A 23,424-nucleotide genomic window follows, 5' to 3' on the forward strand; every position below is an offset into this window, starting at 1 on the left:
GAGGAGGAGAAGGAAAAGGAGGGGAGCCAATGGGTGGAAGGAGGAAAGACAAAAAGGCCGTGGGGTATATGTCTTCTGGCAGTGGTGACAACTGTGCTCGGCACTGACCTCAGTCAGCACTGCATGCATGTCTAACTCTGTATTAGACCAAGGTAGGATTTGTGGGAAAAGGTTACTCTGGGCAGGACAAATAGCACGCCCTGGGCAGGGAACAGGGTGGGGAAAAACTCACGTGCATTTCTTTAGTTGAGGAAGTCAACGTATACAGGAGGGGTAAGAGTGCCTAGTAGTGGGCATGTCAGGTGCTGCTTTCCATTTCTGCAAAAGGCACCTCTCCAAGGAACAAAATAAAATATCCTACCTCTCAGGTACTAGGGACAGAATTTAAAATGATTAGTAATGTACGGAGAGGTGGCGAAGTAGCAAGAAAGAGTGTGGAACTCTATGGTAGAGGAATGTGCCCCACAGCTGGTCCTTATCTGACCAGAAGTTCTCACCTACCCCTCCGAACTCAGCCTTCTCCATCACTGAGGTATATTTACACCCCAATCTTTCTTTAAATTTGCCTATTTAAAAATTATTTTTTAAAAACAGTTCCCAGACACCATATTAGCTCTTAGTTTAATTACCTGTGTGCATCTGGTACAAGGGAAAAAAAAGCAAACCCTGGAAGCCCAGAAAGTACCTGCAAATGGTCAGTGACAACTTTCAGTGACTGACCAGACTGAGTAGCAGCCTTTCTGCCACCAGTTTGCCTCCTTCAAATATGTATTTATGAAACCATGAAATTAGGATCAAGAGGTGAAAGGTGAGTTGTAAGCATGGGAAAAAGAGCCAGTAAATGACAGTAGTTTCTACTTTAGGAGAGTTTTTGGATGAAGATAAAATTCATGAATACGGAGTGCCATGGGAACAAGAGGCCCCCAAGGAAGGCCGGATCAGTTTAAACCCAGCATGAGGCTCCAAAGTGCAAAGCACAGCCCTTCCTCCACCTCCTCTGCTGAAAGCAGAAGTACCCCTCACCTCTCAGCAAGCCCAAAAGAACGGTTTAGAGTTGACTTTATTTTGACTTGCCCAGGCTACTCAACAAGAAAAAATCTCAAGTATAAAAATACAGAATTACCCAAAATTTACATGTGCATCTAGTTTGTGGGTGAAAAAGCAAAAGGCTGGAGTTAGAAAATGCTAGACTCATCTAAAATCTCCTCCTTCTGTCTTTCCAAGCCACACAAGATCATGTGACAGCCACAGCTCTAAGTATGGGCAGGCCCTTTTATGCGTTTATTATAAGTGAATGATAAACACGAAGCTATTGGGATGTCATGGCTTTGGGGTTTATGGCATGGACTATGGAGTGGCCCTGGCTTTCAGTTTCTGTTTTCTGAAGATAGTCAGCTGAGTCAACTGACAATTTCACGTGAGTGTAACTGTAAGTCGATGTATCCACTGAGTGCTGCCTTTAGGTATTCAGTAAGGACTTGAGTAATTGTTTTTTTCCTGCTAGTTTTTACAATAAGAAAGCACTAATTTGGGGGTCAGCCAGTTGTGTGGTGGTTAAAGCAGCTGGAGCCCACATGGCTGACTGTATGGTTAGAATCCCAGACTCAGTGACTGGAAATACACACTGGGCACGTTAGTGTGCATGCCCAAGTCCTGAGAAGAGAATGGAAGAGAAGGGATTGCATGTGGCCAACCCCTGGGAGGGTGATTTCTCAGTTTCCCTCTCTTATTTTCTTTGGCTCTCTCAAGCGAGTGCACAAACTCTACACCAAATTAAAAACAAAACAAAAAAGAAAAACAGATGCCTTAAACAGCAGTTCCTACATATTATAAAATTTTTAAAAATTAAAAGTACTAATTCTGCTTCTTTCTGAGCAGAAGTGGCTTCCTTGGACAACTGGACACAGCCCTGGGACAGGATGAACCATGGCTGAAGGGTCTGGAGAAGCAGCTGGGTCTCCTATGATGCAGTGTGAGTCAATGCCAAGGAGCTCATCAGGGCGCCATGGAAGACGACGCAGGCAGCCTTGACAGATCTTGTTCCAAAGCCTGTACGCACAGTAATAGAGATGATGATGGCAGTTATGGCAGTGATGATAAGCAGCTAAAACTTACTGGGTACTTAGTAAGTGCCAGGCCTCCTCACATATCTTCGGAGTCTTATTTTCCTATTTTATAAATGACTGAGGCCCAATGCTGTAACCTATCCAATGTTATGTCACTAGTCGGAAGCAGTCAGGATTTGACCCCATGTCTCCAGCATACCCATATGTGGGAACAAAGTGAAGGCTGCAGAACTAATAACAAAGATCAATAGAATTGCTGGGACAGCATTGTAACAGTGGGGAAAGTTGGAGGAGGAGGTAAAGGACTACAAAAGTGTCCTCTGATTTGCCTAAAAAGACACCAGTGAAGATGCTAGTGAAGAGGTTTCCCCTGGAGTGACAGTTGAAGCCCAAGGGTAGACTGCCTCCACACGGTAACAGGTGCACCAAGGGGCTGAAACCGAAGTAATGGTGCCTAGTCTTTAGAATGTGGTTGAAAAGAAGTGAAAACTAGCAGCTTGGCAGAATTACAGAAGATTTTTTTTTCTTTTTATTTTAAAGCCAGGTGAGAGGAACTGAACAGGCATCCAGCAGAGAAGAAACAAATTGAGAAAAGCCTTAAGATGCAGGATAGCTGAGCCCAACCAAGGGAAGGGGGAAATGTCAGCCTGCCACAGTGCTGCTGGCTTCATTACCTCTTGGCAGTCAGAAGCAGGGTCAAAGCAAAATGGACAATGGAGAAGACGCACGGTGTGGCAGACAGCTCCGCAGGTTCCTGCCCCCTCTACTGTCTGTGCTACAGCTGACAGTCTGTTCGTGTCCCTTCTCAAGGCAGCAAGTAGACAGAGGGAAGGTCAACCCATCCTCCAGAAGCGCCTCCTTTCACAGAACTCAGCTTTGAAAGAGTCCCCTCTCCCTAGGCATCACAGCAAGAATGGACTACGTACATCACAAAAGGCCCCCAACCCCAAAGAGTCTGATTCTACTTAGAACCTTTTAAGGCCCTAAATGATTCCTAAGTACTTAATACTAATGCTTTGGACAAAGTCTAAAGTTACTAAATCCCACTTAAGACAGTGGTTCTCAAAAATGTCCATATATGAGGCAAGAGTTCTAAACACTTCTGGAGTTGTCTTATTAGCTTGGATAGGATTAGAAATCCAAGTTGTTTTTAGGAAGTGGGTGTAGAGAGGTGAGGAAGAGAACCGCAGTGCTGGACTGTTAACTTAGGAACACCACTGCCCTTCCCCAAGGTCCTAAGGCTGTCTTGGGAAACGACAACAATCTTAGCAGTATTTTTGAGTCTCCCCTTCACTGTCAAAACAGATCCTCTTGGGAACCAGCAGTTAGCGTAATGGCTATGTTGCTGGACTCCCACATAGTTGACCATGGTTCAAGTCCTGGATCGGGTGGCTTAAACTCACACCGGGCACATGTGCGTGCGTGCCCAAGATCCCGAGAGGAGAATGGAGGAGAAGGGATTGCGGCATGACCATCCCCCCCTGGGGGGTGATTTCTCGCTTTCTGTCTCTATGTCTCTCTCTGTCTGTCTGGCGAGCACACACACCCTATAGCGAAAATCCCTCCCCCCCCCAAAAAAAAAACAGATCCTCTTGGCTGATGTTCCAGCTGCCTTATTCCCCCAAGAATAGAACACCATATCCAGAGAGATGAGAAAAAATCTACTCCCTGACTCAGCATCTGATACCTGTTTTATTCTGTACTAGTTATTTTAGAGGAACTATAACCATGTCTTTCCTGAAACCTGCACAAGCTTTTACATAAATTAAGGTAAAGAGAGGGCCAGGGAAAAGCTAGCATACATTTCCATTTGAATAAACTACTTCTGAAAACAAAAATTAAAAATTTTGCAAACTAAGTTTGGGGCTCCATTAATCTAGTTCATTCAAAGCTGGAGCCCCATAGATGCCAACCAGAGAGGCGGGGAAACTGTGAGGTCAGGGCCTGCATGACTGTGGCCCCTCAAGAATTCCTGTTTCCAAGTCCTCTGCAGCAAGAGGAGCACTTTGTTGATTATCAAGGAAAGACAGTTTCCATGCCCTGTCAAAGGCTTAAAGCCAGGAGTCATGCATTTGTTTGAGGGTCAGCACGAATCACTTTCCAACCCTTGCTCTCTTTTCTCTAAGTCCCTGGTGGCTTGAAATAAAGGTGTGGCAATTTTCCATCAAACTGTGGCCCTGAAGGACAGGAGCACATAGTTCCCCAAAGAGGAAACAGCTAGTAAATAAACATGTAGGAAAAATATAATCTCGGGAACCAGCAGTTAGCGTAATGGCTATGTCGCTGGACTCCCACGTAGTCGACTGCGGTTCATGTCCCGGACCTGGTGGCTTAAAACTCACACCGGGAGTGTGTGTGTGCGTGCCCAAGATCCCGAGAGGAGAATGGAGGAGAAAGGATTGTGGTGTGACCATCTCCCCTGGGGGGTGATTTCTCGCTTTCTGTCTCTATGTCTCTCTCTGTCTGTCTGGAGAGCGTACGCGCCCTATAGCGAAAATCTCTCCAAAAAAAATAAAATAAAATAATCTCATTGGTAATCAACAAAATACAAAAGTAATTACTACTTTTGCCTACTAGTCAATCCATTAAAATAGAAAATTCTAATGATGAAATTGGTATTCTCAGAACACTACAAAAACACTGGTTTTCAGAATTTGCTTAAAGAGGAAGAAATAGGGGCCAGCAGGTGGTATGGTGGTTAAGGCGCTGGACCCCACATGGCCGCTGTGGTTCAAGTCCTGGACCTGGCAGCTTGCTTTCTCATTTTCTCTCTCTCTCTGGTCAAATTAAAATAAATACATACATATACATACATGCACATATATAAATTTAAAAAGCTAAATAAAACAGTCAAAAAAAAAAGTAGGAAATAGGGGCCGGCAGGTGGCGTGATAGCTGAGGCACTGGATCCCACATGGTTGACTCCATGATAAAACACGCCAGGCACATGTGTGTGATGCCCAAAATCCCAAGAGGAGAATGGAGAAGGGACTGTGGCATGGCATGGTTATTCCTCTTGGGAATGGTTTCTCACCTCCCACCCCCCTCCTTGTGAGCAAGTGTGCCCTGTGGTAAAAATCTAAATAAATGAAAAGAAATAAAAGAAAGAGGACAAGAGAGTAATCCTAGAAGACAGATAAAAATCAGACGCTCATATTCCGTGACCCAGAATCCAACTTCCGGGAATCCAGTCTATGAAAATGGCAACATACACCATGTTCAACTTTAATATATAAAAACTGGATACAACCCAGACCGACCAATAGAAACATGCTGAATGACTAAATGTGAACACTGTATCACCTGGGAAAAAAGCATGACACCATAAAAAAGCAGCGAGTTGTAATTAAACACTTTATCCATGGAAGGCACCCATGGGAAGAGACCTGAAAGGAAATACACAAATTTATAATACTGTATTTCCTTGCTTTGTAGACTCCCCATCAGTAAACCCATGAGGTTAAAATTAAGCAGATAGGGCTGGCAAGTAGCATGGTGGTTAAGGCACTGGACTCCATATGGCCAACTACGATTCAACTCTTGGACCTGGCAGCTTGCTTTCTCATTTTCCTGTTCGCTCTCTTTCTCATCAAATTAAAAAATAATTAACAATAAATAAAATTAAATAAATCTTAAAAAAATTAATAATGGCATTGTAGAGAGAAAAACAGGAGATAAGTTTCTTTTGATGTCTATTTTAAGATGATACTCAGGGGGTCATCAACTGGTATGGTGGGTAAGGCACTGGATTCCCACATGGCTGACCGTGGTTCAAATCCTAGACCTGGTGGCTTTAAAATCACAACAAATAGATATATAAATAAATGCCTTTTTTTTTTTTTAATAAAAAGGATGGGTACTCAGTATCAGTCATATTAAAATGAGGGATGAGGTATAAAGACTGTAATTTTTAACTATACTATTAGCACAATAGCCATGCTAACTAACAAACATGTGAAGTGCTACTTCCCTGAATTAAGATGTGCCAGTATAAAATACACATCAGATTTTAAAAATTTAGTCCAAGAAAAATAGTGCAAAATATTTTATTAATAACTTCTAGGGCTGGCCACGTAAACCAGTGGTTAAGGGAGCCAGATCCGACATGGCCAACCAAGGCTTGAATTCTGGCTCCAGTAGCTTGAAAAATACACCAGGCACGCAAGCATGTGTCTTCCAATATCCCAACAAGATGGAGAAGCGGAGAAGGGCTTACAGCTGACTATGCCTCATTTGGGGGGTGCTTTCTCCCCTTCCCTCCCTCTGGTCAGTGCATGAACCCTCTAGCAATTAAAAAAATTTTTTTAATATACCGATAATATGAATTTGCTGTTAAATATTAGGTTAAATAAAATATTAAATTACTTTATTTTTAAATTTATCATTATTATTTTTCAGTTTGCTACAGGTCATGTATGTTCACCAGGGAGAGATGGGGCAGCGGGTAGAGGCGGAGAAAAAGAGTAAAAGTGAAAAAGCAAGGCACTAGGTCTAGGACTCAAGCTGCGGTCGACCATGTGGGAGTCCAGCAACTTAACAACCACCTCAACCTGCCAGCCCTCAAAATATCCAATTACTTTCATCTGTTACTTTATTTTTTTTTAAGAGAGATTTTTGCTATAAGGCATCTCACTGGAGAGAAAGAGAAAGCGAGAAATCACCCCCTGGGGTGGATGGCCACACCACAATTTCTTTTCCTCCATTCTCCTCTCGGGATTTTGAGCATGTACACACACGCACCCAATGTGAGTTTCAAGTCTCCGGGGTCCAGGACTCGAACCACAGTTGGCCTGGAGTCCAAAACCTTAACCACCCCACCACGCCACCTGCTGGCCCCTCACCTGTTACTTTTGACTTCTTCACTATGTCTAGAAAATTTAATTGTATTTTAAATAAAGTAATAAATTATATATAAAACATATTTGTGACTCACAATCAATTTCTACTGGGCAGTGCTTATTACAGAATCTTAGAATGAAGGGATGGTTGTAGCTGTGTTAGAGGGTTTCTTCCTCTTCCTATTTTTCTAAAGTTTTTGCAATTTTGGTAGAGGAGTTAAAAAATGAAAAAAGAAATGCTAAAGGGGAGGCCTAATAATTAATCTCTACCCTTCTAAGAGTCAGCATGCCAAAAATGTTAGGTGAGAGTCTCCAAGCTCTCTAGTCCAGTCCTCTTTTGTCCTCTCCCTTCCTGCACTGCAGAAAATCCCAGAACGATTAACAAGGTTTCTGCCCTCAAGGAGCATACTCTTTAGTGAGGTGATAAGGCAATCACAGAACTAAAGGAGGCACAGGAGAGGCCCCACATCGGGCCACTGGGGCCAACAAGGGAGAGAGATACTTCAAGTTCTAAGGGCAGGGAAGTGCCTGATACAGGCCTTGGAGGAGGAGAGGTGAAGACAGGCAGGAAACAGGGCGCACAGAAGGGGGGGCCTTCTGATCAGGTCTCTTCAACAGGAAACCCAGGCTTCACTTAGGTGTGATGGTTGGAGGGGGAGCTCGAACAAGGAAAGAACTCAGAGAAGCTGGGAATGACATTCCTGGGCAGAGATGGGAGGGTTTACACATTCTTCCAGGGTAACTGGAGGCTAAACCTGAGGGAGGAGGAGAAAAAGCAGATGGACAAGAGGGGCACCTTATTAGAACACAGAATGCCGGGCAATGAAAAGCCCTCAGAGGTTTCAGCACACAAAATGGTTAGTTTATAAAGAATTAAATACATACATTTACATGCTGAGCCTGGAGCCTAAAGGACGCTTGGGCAACTATGGGCAACAATTTAAGATTAGAAAATTTACGAAGATAATTGCCTAGGCTGGAGTCTGGCCAGGTAATAACCTTAATGACTAATGAAGTGAAATGGATAGGGCTATGGTTTACGTTTCTTTTAAAATACAACCCCTCCAGCAGCCCAGATATGATGTAGACAGTGTTGCAGAATGAAATGCCTGCCTTAAAAGCATCCACAGGAATGAGCCATTTCCCAGAATAATGTGGCCAGGGTAGACATGGGGTTTCCTCCTTTCTGTTAAGAAAGAAATACTCATTGGGCCAGACATCAACACAGTGGTAACACCTGACACTCTGTGAGCCTGACCGACCTGGGAGGGCTCAGGGTTTGCATCTGGAGACCTCCTCGAAGTGCACAGGGCACACGTGGCCATGATCTGGGGCTGGCTGAAGTCAGGGGTGGTCAGTGGCATAACAGTCAGGGGTGCTCTCTCTCTGCTTCACTTGTGGAAGAAATAAATTTGCACAACCGCACTTCATATGTGCCAGACACTAAGGGGAGAACTATGACCACAAGAAGACATTTTCCCTCCCTTGGTGTAATTTATCAGGGTATAGTGTGGGCAATCATTAAATCGTCACACAAGTATATGTAAACAACAAACGAATAAACAGCAATGACAACAAAAAACTACACTGGGATAAGTGCTAACAGAGTGTCTGGCCTTCTGGCCCTGACAATCATCACGTTGGGGCCAGCAGATGGGATAGTGGTTAAAGTGTTGGACTCCCGCATGCTTGATCATGGTTTGTGTCTCGGACCTGGCAGCTTGAAAATCACACCATGTGCGTGTGCATACATGCCCAAAATCTCAGGAGAACGGAGAAGGGATTGCAGTGTGGCCATCCCTCGTTGGGGTGATTTCTAACTTTCCCCCTCACTGTCTCTCTCCAGAGTGCACGTGTCTTTAGAAAAAGCTAAAAAAAAATATTAATCACAATCAAAATCAAATCAAATCATGCTCCCCACTGTAAGGGAGCTAAGTGGTTTCAATACCTGTCTGTTAAGGAAACCAGAAGTGAATGGAAATGAATCCAAGGCTAGCTCAGTAGTTTAAACCTCCCATCTGATGCCCCGCATGTTATCTTACTGTTAGGTACAATCTTCTTTCCCAACAGCGGAGCCAGGCCCTCCAGAGCAGCACCATCTATGATGCCGTCTAAACCCCGAGAGCACAAGGGGCTCAGCCTGCAGGTGGGTTGTTTTGTTAAATGGCTGAGCAAGCCTGCTGTTTCCTCGGGCTGTCACCCTACGAGGTGTCAGTGTCAGTGACAGCAGCAGAGGCAGTGCCCTTATATTGTCACATAATAGCCATTCTGAGCTTAATGCTGACTAGAAGGCCTGCTTTTCTTTATTTCCCATTGGGGTTATATGTCCTGTCTTCCCAGCAGAGCGCTATCCAGAAGGGGCCCTTTAGGGCACAGCTGCCTGAGAGAACAGTACGACAGACAAGCATTTAGGGAACGACGTGAGAGAGGAGAATTACTATAAACCACTGGTGAAATGAACACCTACATGGAGCTAAAGTCAACCATGACAAGGAAGCAGCGTGACTCGACATAATTGTTCTGGCTCAGGTGTTGGGCTAACTTACGGGATGGAGGACAGAACTATAGAACTACAGCCCTACCAAAGGCACACTGATGGGCTGGGCTAGCTCTTCACATGAACATGGTGAGCTCAGTAAACCAGAGTGACACTGGGTCCCAGTACCAATGAAGGACCCTTAAAACAAAGAAGAATTTCTGTTCAAAAAAAGTACACTTCTCTGTTAGAAATTGTGGCCAGCTGATCTTGCCCTCATCTGCTACTCTGGCTGACTGGCTGATGGCTCTAATTCCACCCCACCTTTCCCAAGGTGCAGGCTCCACATTCGGCTGAAACTACAAGGGAAACGACTCAGACAACAGGGTTCAAGGGTCTCCTTGCTAACCCTGAGATTTATGGCAAAACCCAAATGGACTACTCACTGTAACGCTACATTCTTGGGTTCAGAGCAGTTATGTGGACTCACAAAGAAGTTGCAGACTTTAAATGATTCTCAACCCTGGACATCAAGGGTTACCTTGGAGGGGAGTATTTTAGCAGTAGCCCTGGCAGTATATAATGCCAAGATAATGGCTCTATCTAGGGGATGCTCCCAAGATAATGACAAGATTTAAGTATTTAAGCAAAATTAAAAAACAAAAGCAAAAACAAACTCTTTAATTGTTTATTCTATAGTAGGAAGATGACACTTGGCTGTCCCAAGTTCTAGTCCTTGTCCTGCTACAGGCTGGGAGCATGATCTTGAGACTGTTTTCTCATCTCTGATGATAATGTTAGCAGCAGCAGCCAGCACAGTGATTGTCCAACAATATCTTACAGAACCGCTGCGCGAATTAACTTTACACTACAATCCCGACGTTGGCTACTACCGTTTTTTTTTTTTTTTTAAACTAAAACAAAAGGGGACCCCCTTTTTTTTTTTGTTTAATGTTAGCAGCAGCAGCCAGCACAGTGATTGTCCAACAATATCTTACAGAACCGCTGCGCGAATTAACTTTACATTACAATCCCGACGTTGGCTACTACCGTTTTTTTTTTTTTTTTAAACTAAAGCAAAAGGTGACCACTCTTTATGTTTAGTTTTTGGTAGAAATAAGGGAAACAAACGATAAATGGACTTTGGGTCTCACTCCTAACACTATTTTTTTCCACAGAGCTATTCCCCTATTCTTGGTTAGGACCCAATTCAATGAATATTGGTTTCTCTTTAAAAAACAAAGAGCTCAGGATACGTAGCAAATAACCCAAATGTTAAGTGAGAACATGAAGATGCTTAAATCAAAGACTGAAACATAAAATGAATCAAATAAGTCTTTTTCTTTAAGAATCTGAGCCAAGTTCGCCAAAACTCACACGTTAAAATAATAATTTTGTGATTATTTACATCATGTCCCAACCTTAATTACTGTAATCCAGATCAAGAATGAGCCAATTTCCTTTGGTTCAAATACGACATTTAAAAAGATCACAACAGGACAGAGCCACAGCCCAGTGTTAAGAGAGCCAGATCCCACATAGCCAACTGCAGTTTGAACCCAAGTCCCTGCTGCTTGAAAAACACACCAGGAACAAGTGCTTGTGTGCTGGAGACAGGGACTGCAATGTAACCACACCCCGCTGAGAGTTGCTTACTTTCTCTGTTTCTCTCTAGTGAGCACACATGCCCTCTGGCAGTTGAAAACAAAGATCACAACATTTCGTGAGGACTCAGAAGTCTGAGAGACCAAAGCACTCTGTGACACTCACTGCAACTGTGAAACAGTGCTGGCAAAGAGAGTAAAGAAGATAACACTCTTAGTTGGGAAGGGGTTGGGTTCAACCAAAGTGAGCAGTCATTTCCCAGTCCTTCTGCTTTTTAAGCCTACATTTCAGTCCCATTCCTTCACTCATCTTACTCTGGCCTCTTTGTTTTCTTTTGACTGGCCCAGAAATGCTTCCAGCTTCCTGCCTCAGGGCTATTATCCTGGCCTTCCTTTTACCAGGAATGATCATCACCAGACAGATGCCTGGTTCTTTCCTTCACTTCCTTCAAATCTTTGCTCACATGTCACCTTGTCAGCGAGACATTTCTTGTCTGCCCTAATTAAAATTGCAATTCATCCCTTCCTGTTTAATTTCTTCCATAGTACTTCTCTGAAATTGTGTGTATTTATTTAACTATTACATCATTTTTAATCCTTTCTTCATAGAATAAAAGTTTCTGTTTTTGTCTGTTTCATTCACTGCTATATCTAGAACAGTGCCTGACAGGTAGTAGATTCTAGCAAACACCATGGAATGGAGGGAGTAAATAAATGAATGCACCATAATAATTGCCAAATGATCCCATTTACAAGGAAAACAATTCAAACCTTCAACTGCTTTAAAGAAAGAAAGGAGACAACAGGACCTAAGATAACATGATCTAAGGGTGTACGGAACAGTGTTACGTCAATGTGAAAAGGGCTGCATAGGGAGAAGGCATAGTTGTAGCCCTATGACTCACCTTTCCTAAAGTGTTCTCAAACTTGGGAATGCCTAAGTACTACTTGACTGCCTGCTACAAATAAAGATTCCCAGGTCAGCCTCCAGAAAGGCTGATTTAGTATTAACTCTAATGTTGGTGGTCCGCAACCCACCTCTCTCTCTCTCTCTCTTAAGAGATTTTTTGGTATAGGGCGCATGCACTGGCCAGAGAGAGAAAGTGAGAAACTACCTCCCCAGGGGGATGGCCACGCCACAATCCCTTCTCCTCCATTCTTCTTTTGGGATTTTGGGCATGCATGCACACGTGCCCAGTATGAGTTTTAAGCCACTGGGTCCAGGACTCAAACCATGGTCAACTATGTGGGAGTCCACTGACATAACCATTCTGCCATCTGCTGGTCCCCACAGCTCTACCTCTTCAGAAACACTGCCACAGTGCAACTTTGGGCTAGATGTGAAGACTTAGAGGTAGGTACTCTCGTTCATATGGCTCATCAAAGAGATTTTGACCATGATACAGAAGAAGCACCGACTGTCAACAATGGCTCAGACAACATGTGTGTACTTTGACTAAAAGGGTGAGTCTCTCTCCACAGTCAAAAAGATTTCCTATGGTGCTTATACACTGTTGTGCCCAGGAATGCTGTTATTCTAGGCAAGTATCTTGGGTCAAGACCATTAAATCAAGTCCACACTAAGTAGGCTTAACCCATGGCAAATTCTGGTTTTGCAATACCAGGCACTCACATGGTCTGTTTCGTGTTTTTCATAAAGGTGAGACCTGCCCTTTAGACACATGGAAAGCCACACCTTAGATGAAGTATAAAGCACATGACTTACAAGAGTCACAATATAAACAAAATAATATCATGGTTCCAAATTTGATCTTGGATAACCAAACAAACCCAGGACCCCCACCACAGGGCTAAAGCAGGAGAGCCATTTGAGGCATACCAAAGAGCAAAAATTGTTCTTAACAAGTAGCTGCTTCCTTACACTTCCATACCTTGGATCACTGAACACACACAAAAGCACAACGGGTGCTCTTCCCAGTTTGCCATTTCTTCCACTGAACTGCTACAAAGAACAGCCAGCGACACTCGGTATCAAGAATAGAACTAACTGTACAAACAGATGTTTTCTTCAAATTCCAAGGAGTGACCCTAACCCATAGGCTTTACTCAATGTTTCTAACTTTGTTTTTCAAATGTGGAAACAGCTGGTGCCTATTCCTCCAGGGAAAAGGCTCATTTCTGGAAGGCTATCAGTGGGGGGTGGTTATGTTTTTCTACTATTTCACATGAACATGTCTCTTTAATTCAAGTCTCCTGTTCCAAAGGCTGAAATGATCTTTACACATCTTGAACATAACAGATATTAGAGCTAGAAAATTAGTGGTGCCCAAGCTGGCTCACAGACATTCTTGGAAGTATTCATTTACAGTAAGTACTAACTTTGAACCATATGAAAAAAATACTCCTGGCCGAGTCACTGACCAGGGCAATCTTTAGTGTTATCCCAAACTAACTATAGGCTAATCTCCATAATACAGTGTATAGTTATAATTTCTTGAATGAGTAATTACAAATCATACTAATTTTGAAAGACAGCTCTTACTGATGTCTTACAAATAGCTCCACTACCTGTGACATATTTGCTAGATGAGGACCATGTTAGCATCCTTCCAAGAATCAGAAAAATCAGGGAACCATGCCACTTAAATATCCCCGACTACAATTCCTTCCAGATGGGTAACAGCCCTGTAGAGGCCCAAGAGTTCTACGCTGGGGGACGCCATTTGGCTTTCTCAATTAAACTCACCTTCTCTCCTTGGAGTGATGGGACTGAGTCCCGCAAACTGTGAAAGCTGTCTTTGATGTGGTCCCTACGTTTTCGTTCCAGTGCATTATGATGAGCCCGTTTGTCAGCCTAGAAAAAGGGGAGAAAGGCACATTAGGAATGTCACTCCTTTTCCTTGGTACAAGGTGGGAGGGGTATAGCCTGGAAGTATATGCTGTCAGCGCAGTCCCTGGTGAGTGGACAGGGAAGGATTTGTCGAGGTGGGCAGTTAGGAGTCTCCAGAATTAGGCTCTGCTAAAGGGGGAGAAAGGGGTGAGCAAGGCTTGCGACAGGAACATCCAAAGTAGCTCGATGCATCTAGCTCATGCACAAGTAAAATAAAAGTTATTCATGGGGACAAAGTGAGACTCTCCTGCAACATCGCTGTCACCTCACCCCAACTTACTTATGTGACAAACATCCGCCAGTCTGTGGTTGGGAGGTGACCAGGGAAAGCTGCAGTGGGCCCCTTCATAAGATGTGATCACCCCCACTGTAAGAGAGCCCCAAGGGTGGGTGCCCAGGGAAGTTTAGTCACTGGTGCAGTGCTTCTTTCCATGTGAAACCCGCCACCGTGCGTCTCTGGTCTAATCTCAAGCTTACTAAAAGGCACTAACTTAAGACCTTCTCGCCAAACCACACCGTAGACACGGGAGCCTCTAGAAAACCCAAGATCATCATGACGGAGCTGCCCGAGATGCCAACTGCATTTAGAGTTCCAGTTTTTAAAAGTAGATCCAAGGTACTATCCTGCCAAGGACTTCTTCACACAAAGGCCGTGCCAGACCATTCTTAGATGACAGACCTTCTAACACCTACATGCGCTGAATAAACTCCCTGAGGCACCTGTGACAGGTGGTCAGGCTAATTTGGTACTATCTAAATATCTGAACCAAACTGATGTCTCTACCTGTTCTGCTTGGAATCACAAAGAAGTATAATCAGCTGGAGTGGGACAAAGACTGCCAACAAACTGGGGATGGTAAAATGCACTGGCTTAGGCATGGCTCAGCCAGAAGAGACAGTGCTGGAGGGCATTGCAAGAGCTTCAGCAGGTCTCTATTAAATGGGCACTCCCTCCAAACGCAACACAAATGCTTCCTTAACCCAAAGCAAGACCTTCATCACACCTGTACCCTGGGAATTATGGAAAAGATACTGAGAATGTACTGTGAATACACGAGGTACTGAGCTGAGCTAAAGAGCAAGCCTGTATACAGGAAGTTCGGGTAGCTCTAATCTACCCAAAGTGCCAGGAATTTTAAAAATGAAGCAACAAGAGTAAGTAACTTGGCTTAGCACAAGAATAAACTGTCTCACATAAATCCTTGTACTAGACAAGATGCACAGACAAAAACCAACTTTAAAGTTAAGAGTTGTCGAATAAAAGGATTTGAAAGCCAAATTATCATCTAACCCTGAAAGCCTCAGTCACTACAGAGGAAGAGGCAGGAACGGCCGCAGGCATCTCAGGTACTTCTGGTCTCTCAGTACGGCACCTCACCTACAGTTCTGCTGGACTGGGGCAACCATGGTTCTCCACAGCACTGTAATTCTTTTTGGGGATAGACGCTTGAGCATTTCTAAAGCTGTCCTAATCCTGTTCAATCTGAAGTCACTGTAAAAAGAATGCTTACTACATCTGAACTACAGCGAGTGTGAAATACTACGGGCAACAGAGGGAATAATCAAGCTCTGAACACCAGATGACTGAAGCTAGAGATACAGGCCCTCTGTATCATACAATATTAGAGCAAGAAAATTGTACACGCCCTCTAAGAGCGCTATGGAATAGCTAGAACGAATTAACATAAAATCGAAATGCCTAGTCCTCAAACTTACTGTCTCTCCTGTCATCTACGCAGAGGTAAGCTGGGACTACACCTAACATGCTTAGAAGGCTCAAGGATGACAGTTGGCATGTATCTGCCTCTCTTGTGTTTACTGTACACTCCCTAAGATGGTTTATTTACATGCAAATCAATCACTCTGCTTTGGCCTCCAGCAGCAGACGAGATACTCCTGTCTACTAAAGCACCCTGCTTCCTGGCCCTCCTCCCAGCTTAAGAGCTGTACACAGAAGCAGTGACACCAGCTTTACCCACAATCCCTCTTGTTGATACAAATAAAATTCTAATGGTCTGTTTTCTTTCTGGGAGAGCCCTGCAAATCTCAAAAGACTAGAATGAAGTTACTAGGTTTCACGTGGGCCTGCACTAGAGGGGTGGAGTTAAGTATAATCTAGCGCTGAAATCATCCCCACAATGCACTAGCCCCCTCCCATTCACTGAGTCCTGAAAGGACTCAAATGGACAAGTCTTTCGGTTAGAGGATTGTAAGTGAACTTGGCTGTAGACCATCAGCAGAAATCTTGGCTTCTTATCTGGGGAGCCAGCCAAGTTTGCAAAGTTGGCTCAAACAAGGAAAGGCAGCAGTCCACTGCCTGGTAGAAAGCCTGGGCTGGGGACTGTTGTTCTCAAAGTAGTGGATGGAATTTCTGTAGTGGTTCCAGGCCCAATTTAACTAGCAGAAGAGTAGAATCTTAGACCAATCCCTGCTGCCTTGTCCATCCGTGGGCTACGATGCCTAACCAGAGTCAATTTTAAGAGTATTTTTCTCTTCCCAAATCTCATTTGAAAAAAGTTTAAAACATACAGAACTAATATGCCTCCTTCCAGGCAATTCTAAATTAAACGCCATTGGTAGTGGTTTCAAAGAGCACATGAAAAATTTAATTTTTTTTTTTTTTTTTTTAACACAAGGCTGAGAATTCTCTCTGGGAAACATCTTCACAGATCCATCCAGCCACACTTCCTAACAATGGAGAGGGCTTGCTGGCAGGCTTATCACTGCCTTGTTAACTGTCTTCACTTACTGGCAATCCTTTTTGATAGGTCCAAGATTTCAGAGTTGAGGAAAAAAAAAAAAAAGGGTGAAGACTTCCAGTGTTAAGGCATCTGAGATTCTCCCACAAACTCCAAACTGTTTTTCAAAAAAAAAGGGTGACAAACAATCGTGTCTTAAATAAAACTCAACTCAGATGGCCAGCCTTCTCCTTCCTATACTGAGAAAGATGTTTGATAACGAAAATGGGTTACTTAGGCAGACAACTGGGGGCTTGCACAGCGAGTACCTTCCTTACACACCCTACACAGAAGCAGTGGCTGGGCTCTGCCTGGTCTTCAACTATGCTGGATTTGTGGTCTCTGCCAGAAAGCCCTTCCTTCAGGGCATCCCAAATGAACAGAAATACTAAGAGGCTACGTGATACTGAAGAGTGGCCCACAGATGCTCAACAGAACTACGGCACCAAATCGCTTCCAGCTTTGACAGTTTTGCCAAGGTTTTCACTCAGTCTTTCAGTGTTATTTCTACCAAATTTTCCACACTGGCAGACAGAATAAAAATCTTCATCTACAATTTGTCCATCTTTGACACTAACAAGCACGTGTATCTTATGTGTTGCTAAATCTTGAAGGCAAACATTATTCTGTTAGCCAAGAAGTTGCTAAAAACCGACAGAAGGTCATCTAAACTAAAGAGGTCTGTTCAAAATTGAGGTAAATCTTTTAAAATTATTTCTTTCCGACTTATTCCACAGAGAATTCATCTTCGTTTAAGGCATTCTATCAGTCAGCAGCCTTATTTCCTGCATGTTCTAGGCAAATAGCATGAGGAACAAATGCTTCTTTATTCCAGGATATTCAAGATTCTCCAGGACAATGTCATTTCTTGCAGGCTATCTGATACCTAACTCCACCTATAAGGTGAACCTTCCAATTCCAGTGTAGAAAACTGTCAATATACAGAATAGTAAGAGTTGCCCACCAAATAAATATTTACTACATTTGAGAAATGTTAAGGCTGCATTTTAGGGGAAGATAGTGTTGCTTATGATTATTATCAAGCTATTGATATTATTAAACTAGAAGAATGCTGAAAATACACAATCCCCAAATTATAATCAAAAAAGATCTATTCATTTTTTCTGATAAGAACCAGATAAAACAAATACAACTGAATTTCTAAGAAACGTAAAATGTTCATTTTGATCAACATGAAAATTGCAACATTAAATAATGGGCAGCTAGGATGAGGCAAATTTACTAAGATCCTTAAGAGAAAGATATTAATTTCCATTTCCAGACATCTCTCTTACTTGAAGCTAATTACCTTTACAATGTCATCTAATAAATACATTTATTTTTGAAACTTTTCCTATTCTTTGGTGCCTAACAAAACTTGAGAACACTATTATTCAAACATGGCATCATCCTATAGTCACTTAAGGAGAAAGGATGCCTTGGCCAAGAAATCTTGATTGGAAGCCAAGTTGGGTTTCCTGATCAACTATTTGACTATCACTGGAATCTTGAAAAAAAGTTCTATAAACATGAGTACACCTTTTACTCTAACAAACAGGCTCATTCAGGAACCAAACCTGCCAACACTATAAACATAGACAAAATACATGCATCGTGCAGCACTTCTGCCATGCATCTGACTCCAGGTAAAATAGACAATAGTTTCCTCAGTGAATTCCAGTTTCAGAGATGACCAAACTCATTCCTGCCTAAATACAATGCAATTCCTAAAGAAGCAAATAGCTCTAAGAGGTTAAAAATATTTTATCCCAGGAAGGTCCTGAAGCTGAACTGCACAAAGTTGTCTTTAAACCCATAACAGTACATTGCAACACATCCAGCTGTCACGAAGGTCAATACACTGGAAAAAAACGTGGATTCCCTAACCAACACACTAACCCTGTGTTTCCCATATACTTATACTCTTGCCCAAAAACATTTCCTAAACACCAAAATGCAAAAATGAGCCCTTGCATAAAATATATCTGTCCCAGAAACCTATCTTTAAAATACAAGCCTTTCTCTGCAAAAAAATAATAAAAATAGTATCTGTGGGATCCTGTGTCATACTGAATTTAGTAACAAGAACACTGTTTGGCGTTACTTCCTTTAACAAAGCTTATTGGTTAACAGAGAAGCTATGTTACGTTTGCAGAGGCAACAGAAAAAATATTCGTCAAATCAGTTTCACTTTCTGTTACTATTAGCTTCATTTCCTAATTCTGTTCTGGTTAAGTATCCCTCATTTCTAACATAGGAAGGGCTAGATATTACAGTGACATTAGAAAACATGAATGAATGTTTCCTTTTATATTAGGACCCACAGAACATTTTCAAATAACTTTTTACAAGTTCTTCTGTAGTCCTAAATATCTGGCTATCTATTTGTTCAAGGGCTACACCTTTTCTGGGACATTTTTTCAAAGGCAAAACTTAACAGCTCGTCTCCAAAAAAATTTTAAAATACATGTACTTTTATATAAATCTAAGGAAAAAAACAAATGCATTCATAGAAGAAAGAAATGAAATCCTTTCTACCCTGTATAGTCATGACAGTTGCTTGATATACTATAAAATTTGTCTACAACACACAGCTTTCTCTCTCCATACCGTTTTGATTATCTTGTACCAGATAACATTTAAGTTTCAATAACAAGATGTGTCAAATTAAAAACAAAAGGTTAAACCTACTTTTCTTGCCTATTCCTCAAAATTAAAGGGAAAAATCCTAGCACCTTGACAGCCAACTAAAAACATCTAGACAAAACCATGAGATTAGCATTCTAGGAGACTGGAAATATTTTAAAAATTTAATAAACAAGTTTACAGCAACACTCATGAGGATGAATATCTTGAAAAGCGGAAAGCTTCCATGAACTGTGAACCGAAATTTCACAAAAAAGAAAACTTTTCTCTCACTGGAAGGTCAATATAATTCCAATTCAAAGGATGATTCCTCAAAGGGAGCAGAACCAATCCTCACCCTCCAACTTAGGTTGAGCCTTACGGCAGACTTGGAGAGAAAACTGTTTAAAATAGACTGGGCTCCAAACATGAAATTCCAAGTCCACATTATTAAGGATAATTGAAAAAAAGGAATTCAATTTTCAAACTTATGTATGAACATATGGGACAATACATCAGAGGAAATTTTTAAAAATTATTTTTAATGACTATACCCAGTGACAATTTTTTAAGAACCCTAGACAATTGCATCTTCAAGTTTTACAGAAATATCAGCTCTTAATAAATAAAATCTTTCTCCGTGTCTATCTGATAAGACAATCTATACAATCTTTGCTTGCTCTAACAAAGAGCAGGTATAACTAAGAGAACTTGCACTTATCCTGTGGTTATTCTTTTTCTATTTATTTTTAGTTATACAGCACATGTGTTCCCGGGATGGGGGCGGGGACAGAGAGATCACAAGTAAGAAATCACCCCCAAGGGGAGATGGCCATGCTGCAATCTCCTCTCCTCCATTTTCCCCTTGGGATTTTGGTCACGCACACAGACCTGGCCTGTCACTCAAGCTGCCTGGTCTGGGACTTGAACTGCTCAGCTGGCCATGTGGATCCAGCAACCTCAAATACACCACCAGCTGGCCCCAGGTTATTAAATCCTTATGCCAGATAGCAAAACGGCATCTTGCAAACTCTAACAAGCTCCCAAACAGCTGTCAATACGTCATTTTAAAAATCAGAAAAATAATATAAATATCTAGGTTTCTAATCTTTTTGAAAAAATAGAAATTTCTGGCAACACCAATGAGCCTTCACTCCCACCTAGCAACGCACTGCAGTTGAGTTGCAGCTGCCCTTTTGGAAGGGACATACTTGCTCTCCACTGTACCCATCCTCATCTCTTCCTTACTTTATTCCTATCTCTGTCTGGTCTCCAGAGGCATCTGAATTTGACTCCTATTCTATACCCTTATTCTATCCAACTGCCAAATATTAGACAATATGATATACTTATTTCTCTTCCTCTTTCTGGTACTGATTTATTGTGTCTATTCTTTTTTTCTTTCCCTTAATCTGTTCATAAAACACCCATGGTACTGTCAAGACTCCAAAAACATGAGATTAGTGTCTACCTAAATCCACAGAACGATCTACTAAAAATGTTAATATCAAAACTCTAGTTTCTTCAATTGATAACATCGTACGATCTCATCGATCAGCTTTCAGCAAAGCTGTCTCTGCAATGCCACTTTTCATCAGTAATTTTTTTAAATTTTAACAATTTTTTTTCTTTATACCTTTACTTCAACTCAAATAGAGTCAGACCACAATAAACTGTGACCCTTTCATGAGTCAAGCTTTGGCTCCTCTGCATTTACATTTTTTGCATTAGAATACCATGTGGAGCTAGATACTATAGCAGTCACATGCCTTTTGGTTAAAGGCAGATTACTGCACGTGACTTCGGCATCACACAACTATGCAGATATGGTTTAAAATCTACTTGTTCCTAAGTAAATCTTCTGACTACTTTGCCCTGAAATACCACCACTGATTTCAGAATACTATATTTGCCATTTTCCACATATACAGTGGCAGTTGAATTCCTCCACCTGGAAACTACAAAACAATTCACTACTTTGCATACAAGACACTCTCACTCACCTATAGTCACTGGAATTTACCACCTGAGAATCTAGAATTATGGGATTTGCAATATCCCTCCCGCCCCCAGAACAAGGCCCACCTCACCTTAGTGATTATGAGGAGAGTTTACTACAGTATTAAAAGTAATAGAACGACCTCTTTCTCTCTGACCCCAAAAAGGACTACAACTGGAGGAAATGAAAATGAAATGGAGAGTAGGAGACGTACCGCAGATTGAAACCTCGGTTGCTCTTCCTGGAATAAGAGAGAAAAAAAATAGAAAATATAGAAGTTATTTTTACACTTCACATTCAATAATAAGAAAGAAAATGCCGGCGGCGGAGGAAGCGGCGGGTGGGGAGTCAGCCCAACACCCCTCCCTCCCTCTCCCCACCCCAGCTCCCGCTCCACCCCCAGCGGATCCGGTACCAGTGTAGGGGGTCCCGAGCACCGCCCCTCCTTCCGGGATCTGACCAGGGCCAGAGTGGGTCTGGAGCAAGGTCTTCTCCCCTCGGACCCGGCTCGGGCATCTGGGCACTCCCACCTCCCTCCTCATCCCCCAGGATCCAAGGGTCACGGAGGAGGGGATCCGCACCCCAGGGGCAGGTCCTGAGCGCCGTCCCCTTCCCCAGGATCCGGACAATGGGATCCCAGGCGCACCCCATCCGTGTCCCAGAGATCCTGAACGGGCTAGGGTGGAAGCGGGAGGCCGCAGCACCCTTCTCCGCAGGAGGGAGTGGGGGGTCCCAGAGGCCGCATGTCTTCTCCCCACTGCCAGTTCCAAGAGGCCGCTCCGGCCAGGAGCCGGGAGGGGAGCAAGCCCATAGCGCGACGGTGGCGCTCACGTCCCCGGGGGGGAAGGGGAAGGAGGCGGCGGCGGCCCGGCCCCCTCCCGCCATCGCCCTGCAGAGAGCCCCGGCCGCTGTCCCCGCCTGACAACCCGAACGGGAAGGAAGAAGCCCCGGGACTCACGTCGCTCTCCACCTCGATGTCATCGTTATCGCTCATTTCCTACGGCCCAGGGAGCGGCCACTGCAGCGACGGCGGGGAGGGGAGGGGTGGTGGGGAAGGGGAAGTCACCGACAACAACAAGCCGAGTGCCCCCACACACACACTCACTCACTCACTCACTCTCTCACTCACTCACACACACACACAACACGGGAGAGAACCACCTCCTCACTGCAGCACCGGATCAACGGCGGCACGCACGCCTGGTCGGCCCCCTGCCACGTGACCGGGCTCGTCACGCTGGGGCAGCCGAGACTTGTAGTTCTGGCCCTTCCGATCGATGGCCCACGGAAAGTCAGAAAAACTACAGATCCCACAAGGCACTGCATCCAGACAACGCCAGCCATGCTTGTTGACGGAGTGTAGAGCGCCTGCGTGTCCCGGTTGGGGGGGGCGGACAGAGAGCGAAGTGGCGCGGTGCCTGCTGGGAGTTGTAGTCCGCAGACCGCGAGTTGTCAGGAGGTTTTCCTCCCGAGGCTGCAGAGGAGGCTGCTGGGAAGACAGGACACGTGGAGGGATTTGGGGATCCTGGAGCCGGGCACTGTCTGAACCCTGGGCGCAAGGCCCAGGGGACTGGGTGGAGGCTCAGTGGGGAGTAGCCGGCTGCCTAACGCTGCCTCTCCTTGGTGCGACTGGTTTTACTTGGTGCTTGAGTCGCTCCGCTTCGCGCCCTGGGGCGTAACCCTCCCGGGAGGGATCCTGCTGCGGTGGACTAGGAGCCGGGCGTCTTGTCTCGGGATGCCCTCGCGGACCCTCGGGATCTGCTTGTGGAGAGCCGGGAATGGCAGGTGTTAAGTGGTGTTATCGGACAGGCGGGATGACTGACTGCGTTCTCAGCCATGAGAATTTTGTATTCATTACTCTGGGAGTGACCAGCCTGGCTTCTGAGCTACTCACGTGAGGCTCGTACATTCACAGAGCCTGACCCTCCACGGCCTCTTCTGAATTTGTTGTACCCCAGGCATTTTAGTTCCAGTTCATTGTAGCACCCTTGCAAAAAGGATCATAAGGGGAAACATGGGCAGCTCCGTGACCAGTTAAAATCATATTTGTATACTGTGTCATGAGAGGTAATCACATCCATCTACTAACATGTATTGAAAACCTAACGTGCCAGCATAGGGATGCCATCATGTAGCCTAAAGAATGGACCAGTCCCTGCTTTCATGTGCTTCATATCTGTGGAAGCAAAAAGGAGACTTCCCTGCGGCCATTTTAAGAGTGCATCAA

At 43.7% G+C, this 23,424-nt stretch overlaps 1 protein-coding gene across 6 annotated transcripts in view; it reads right to left on the reverse strand.

The window, feature by feature from the left end:
* The window catches only part of MAX (MYC associated transcriptional regulator X), a 27,270-nt gene extending 4,869 nt beyond the window's left edge, over positions 1–22,401 (reverse strand). For 2 of the 6 annotated variants that reach the window (XM_027768267.1, XM_027768268.1), the window contains exon 1: positions 13,692–13,799. Coding sequence is in view for 4 of the 6 variants with exons in the window: in XM_027768260.1 (XP_027624061.1) it covers positions 13,692–13,799; positions 21,412–21,438; positions 22,156–22,191 (171 nt within the window). In the remaining 2 variants the exon portion in view is untranslated. Of the gene's footprint in view, positions 1–13,691; positions 13,800–21,411; positions 21,439–22,155 lie in introns of those variants that run through there. The other 4 variants (XM_027768260.1, XM_006142411.3, XM_027768262.1 and 1 more) reach the window with 4 other exon arrangements.
* Positions 22,402–23,424: the final 1,023 nt, after the last annotated feature.

Source organism: Tupaia chinensis, unplaced genomic scaffold (genome assembly GCF_000334495.1).
Source record: "Tupaia chinensis unplaced genomic scaffold, TupChi_1.0 Scaffold000075_1, whole genome shotgun sequence".
NCBI lineage: Eukaryota > Metazoa > Chordata > Mammalia > Scandentia > Tupaiidae > Tupaia > Tupaia belangeri.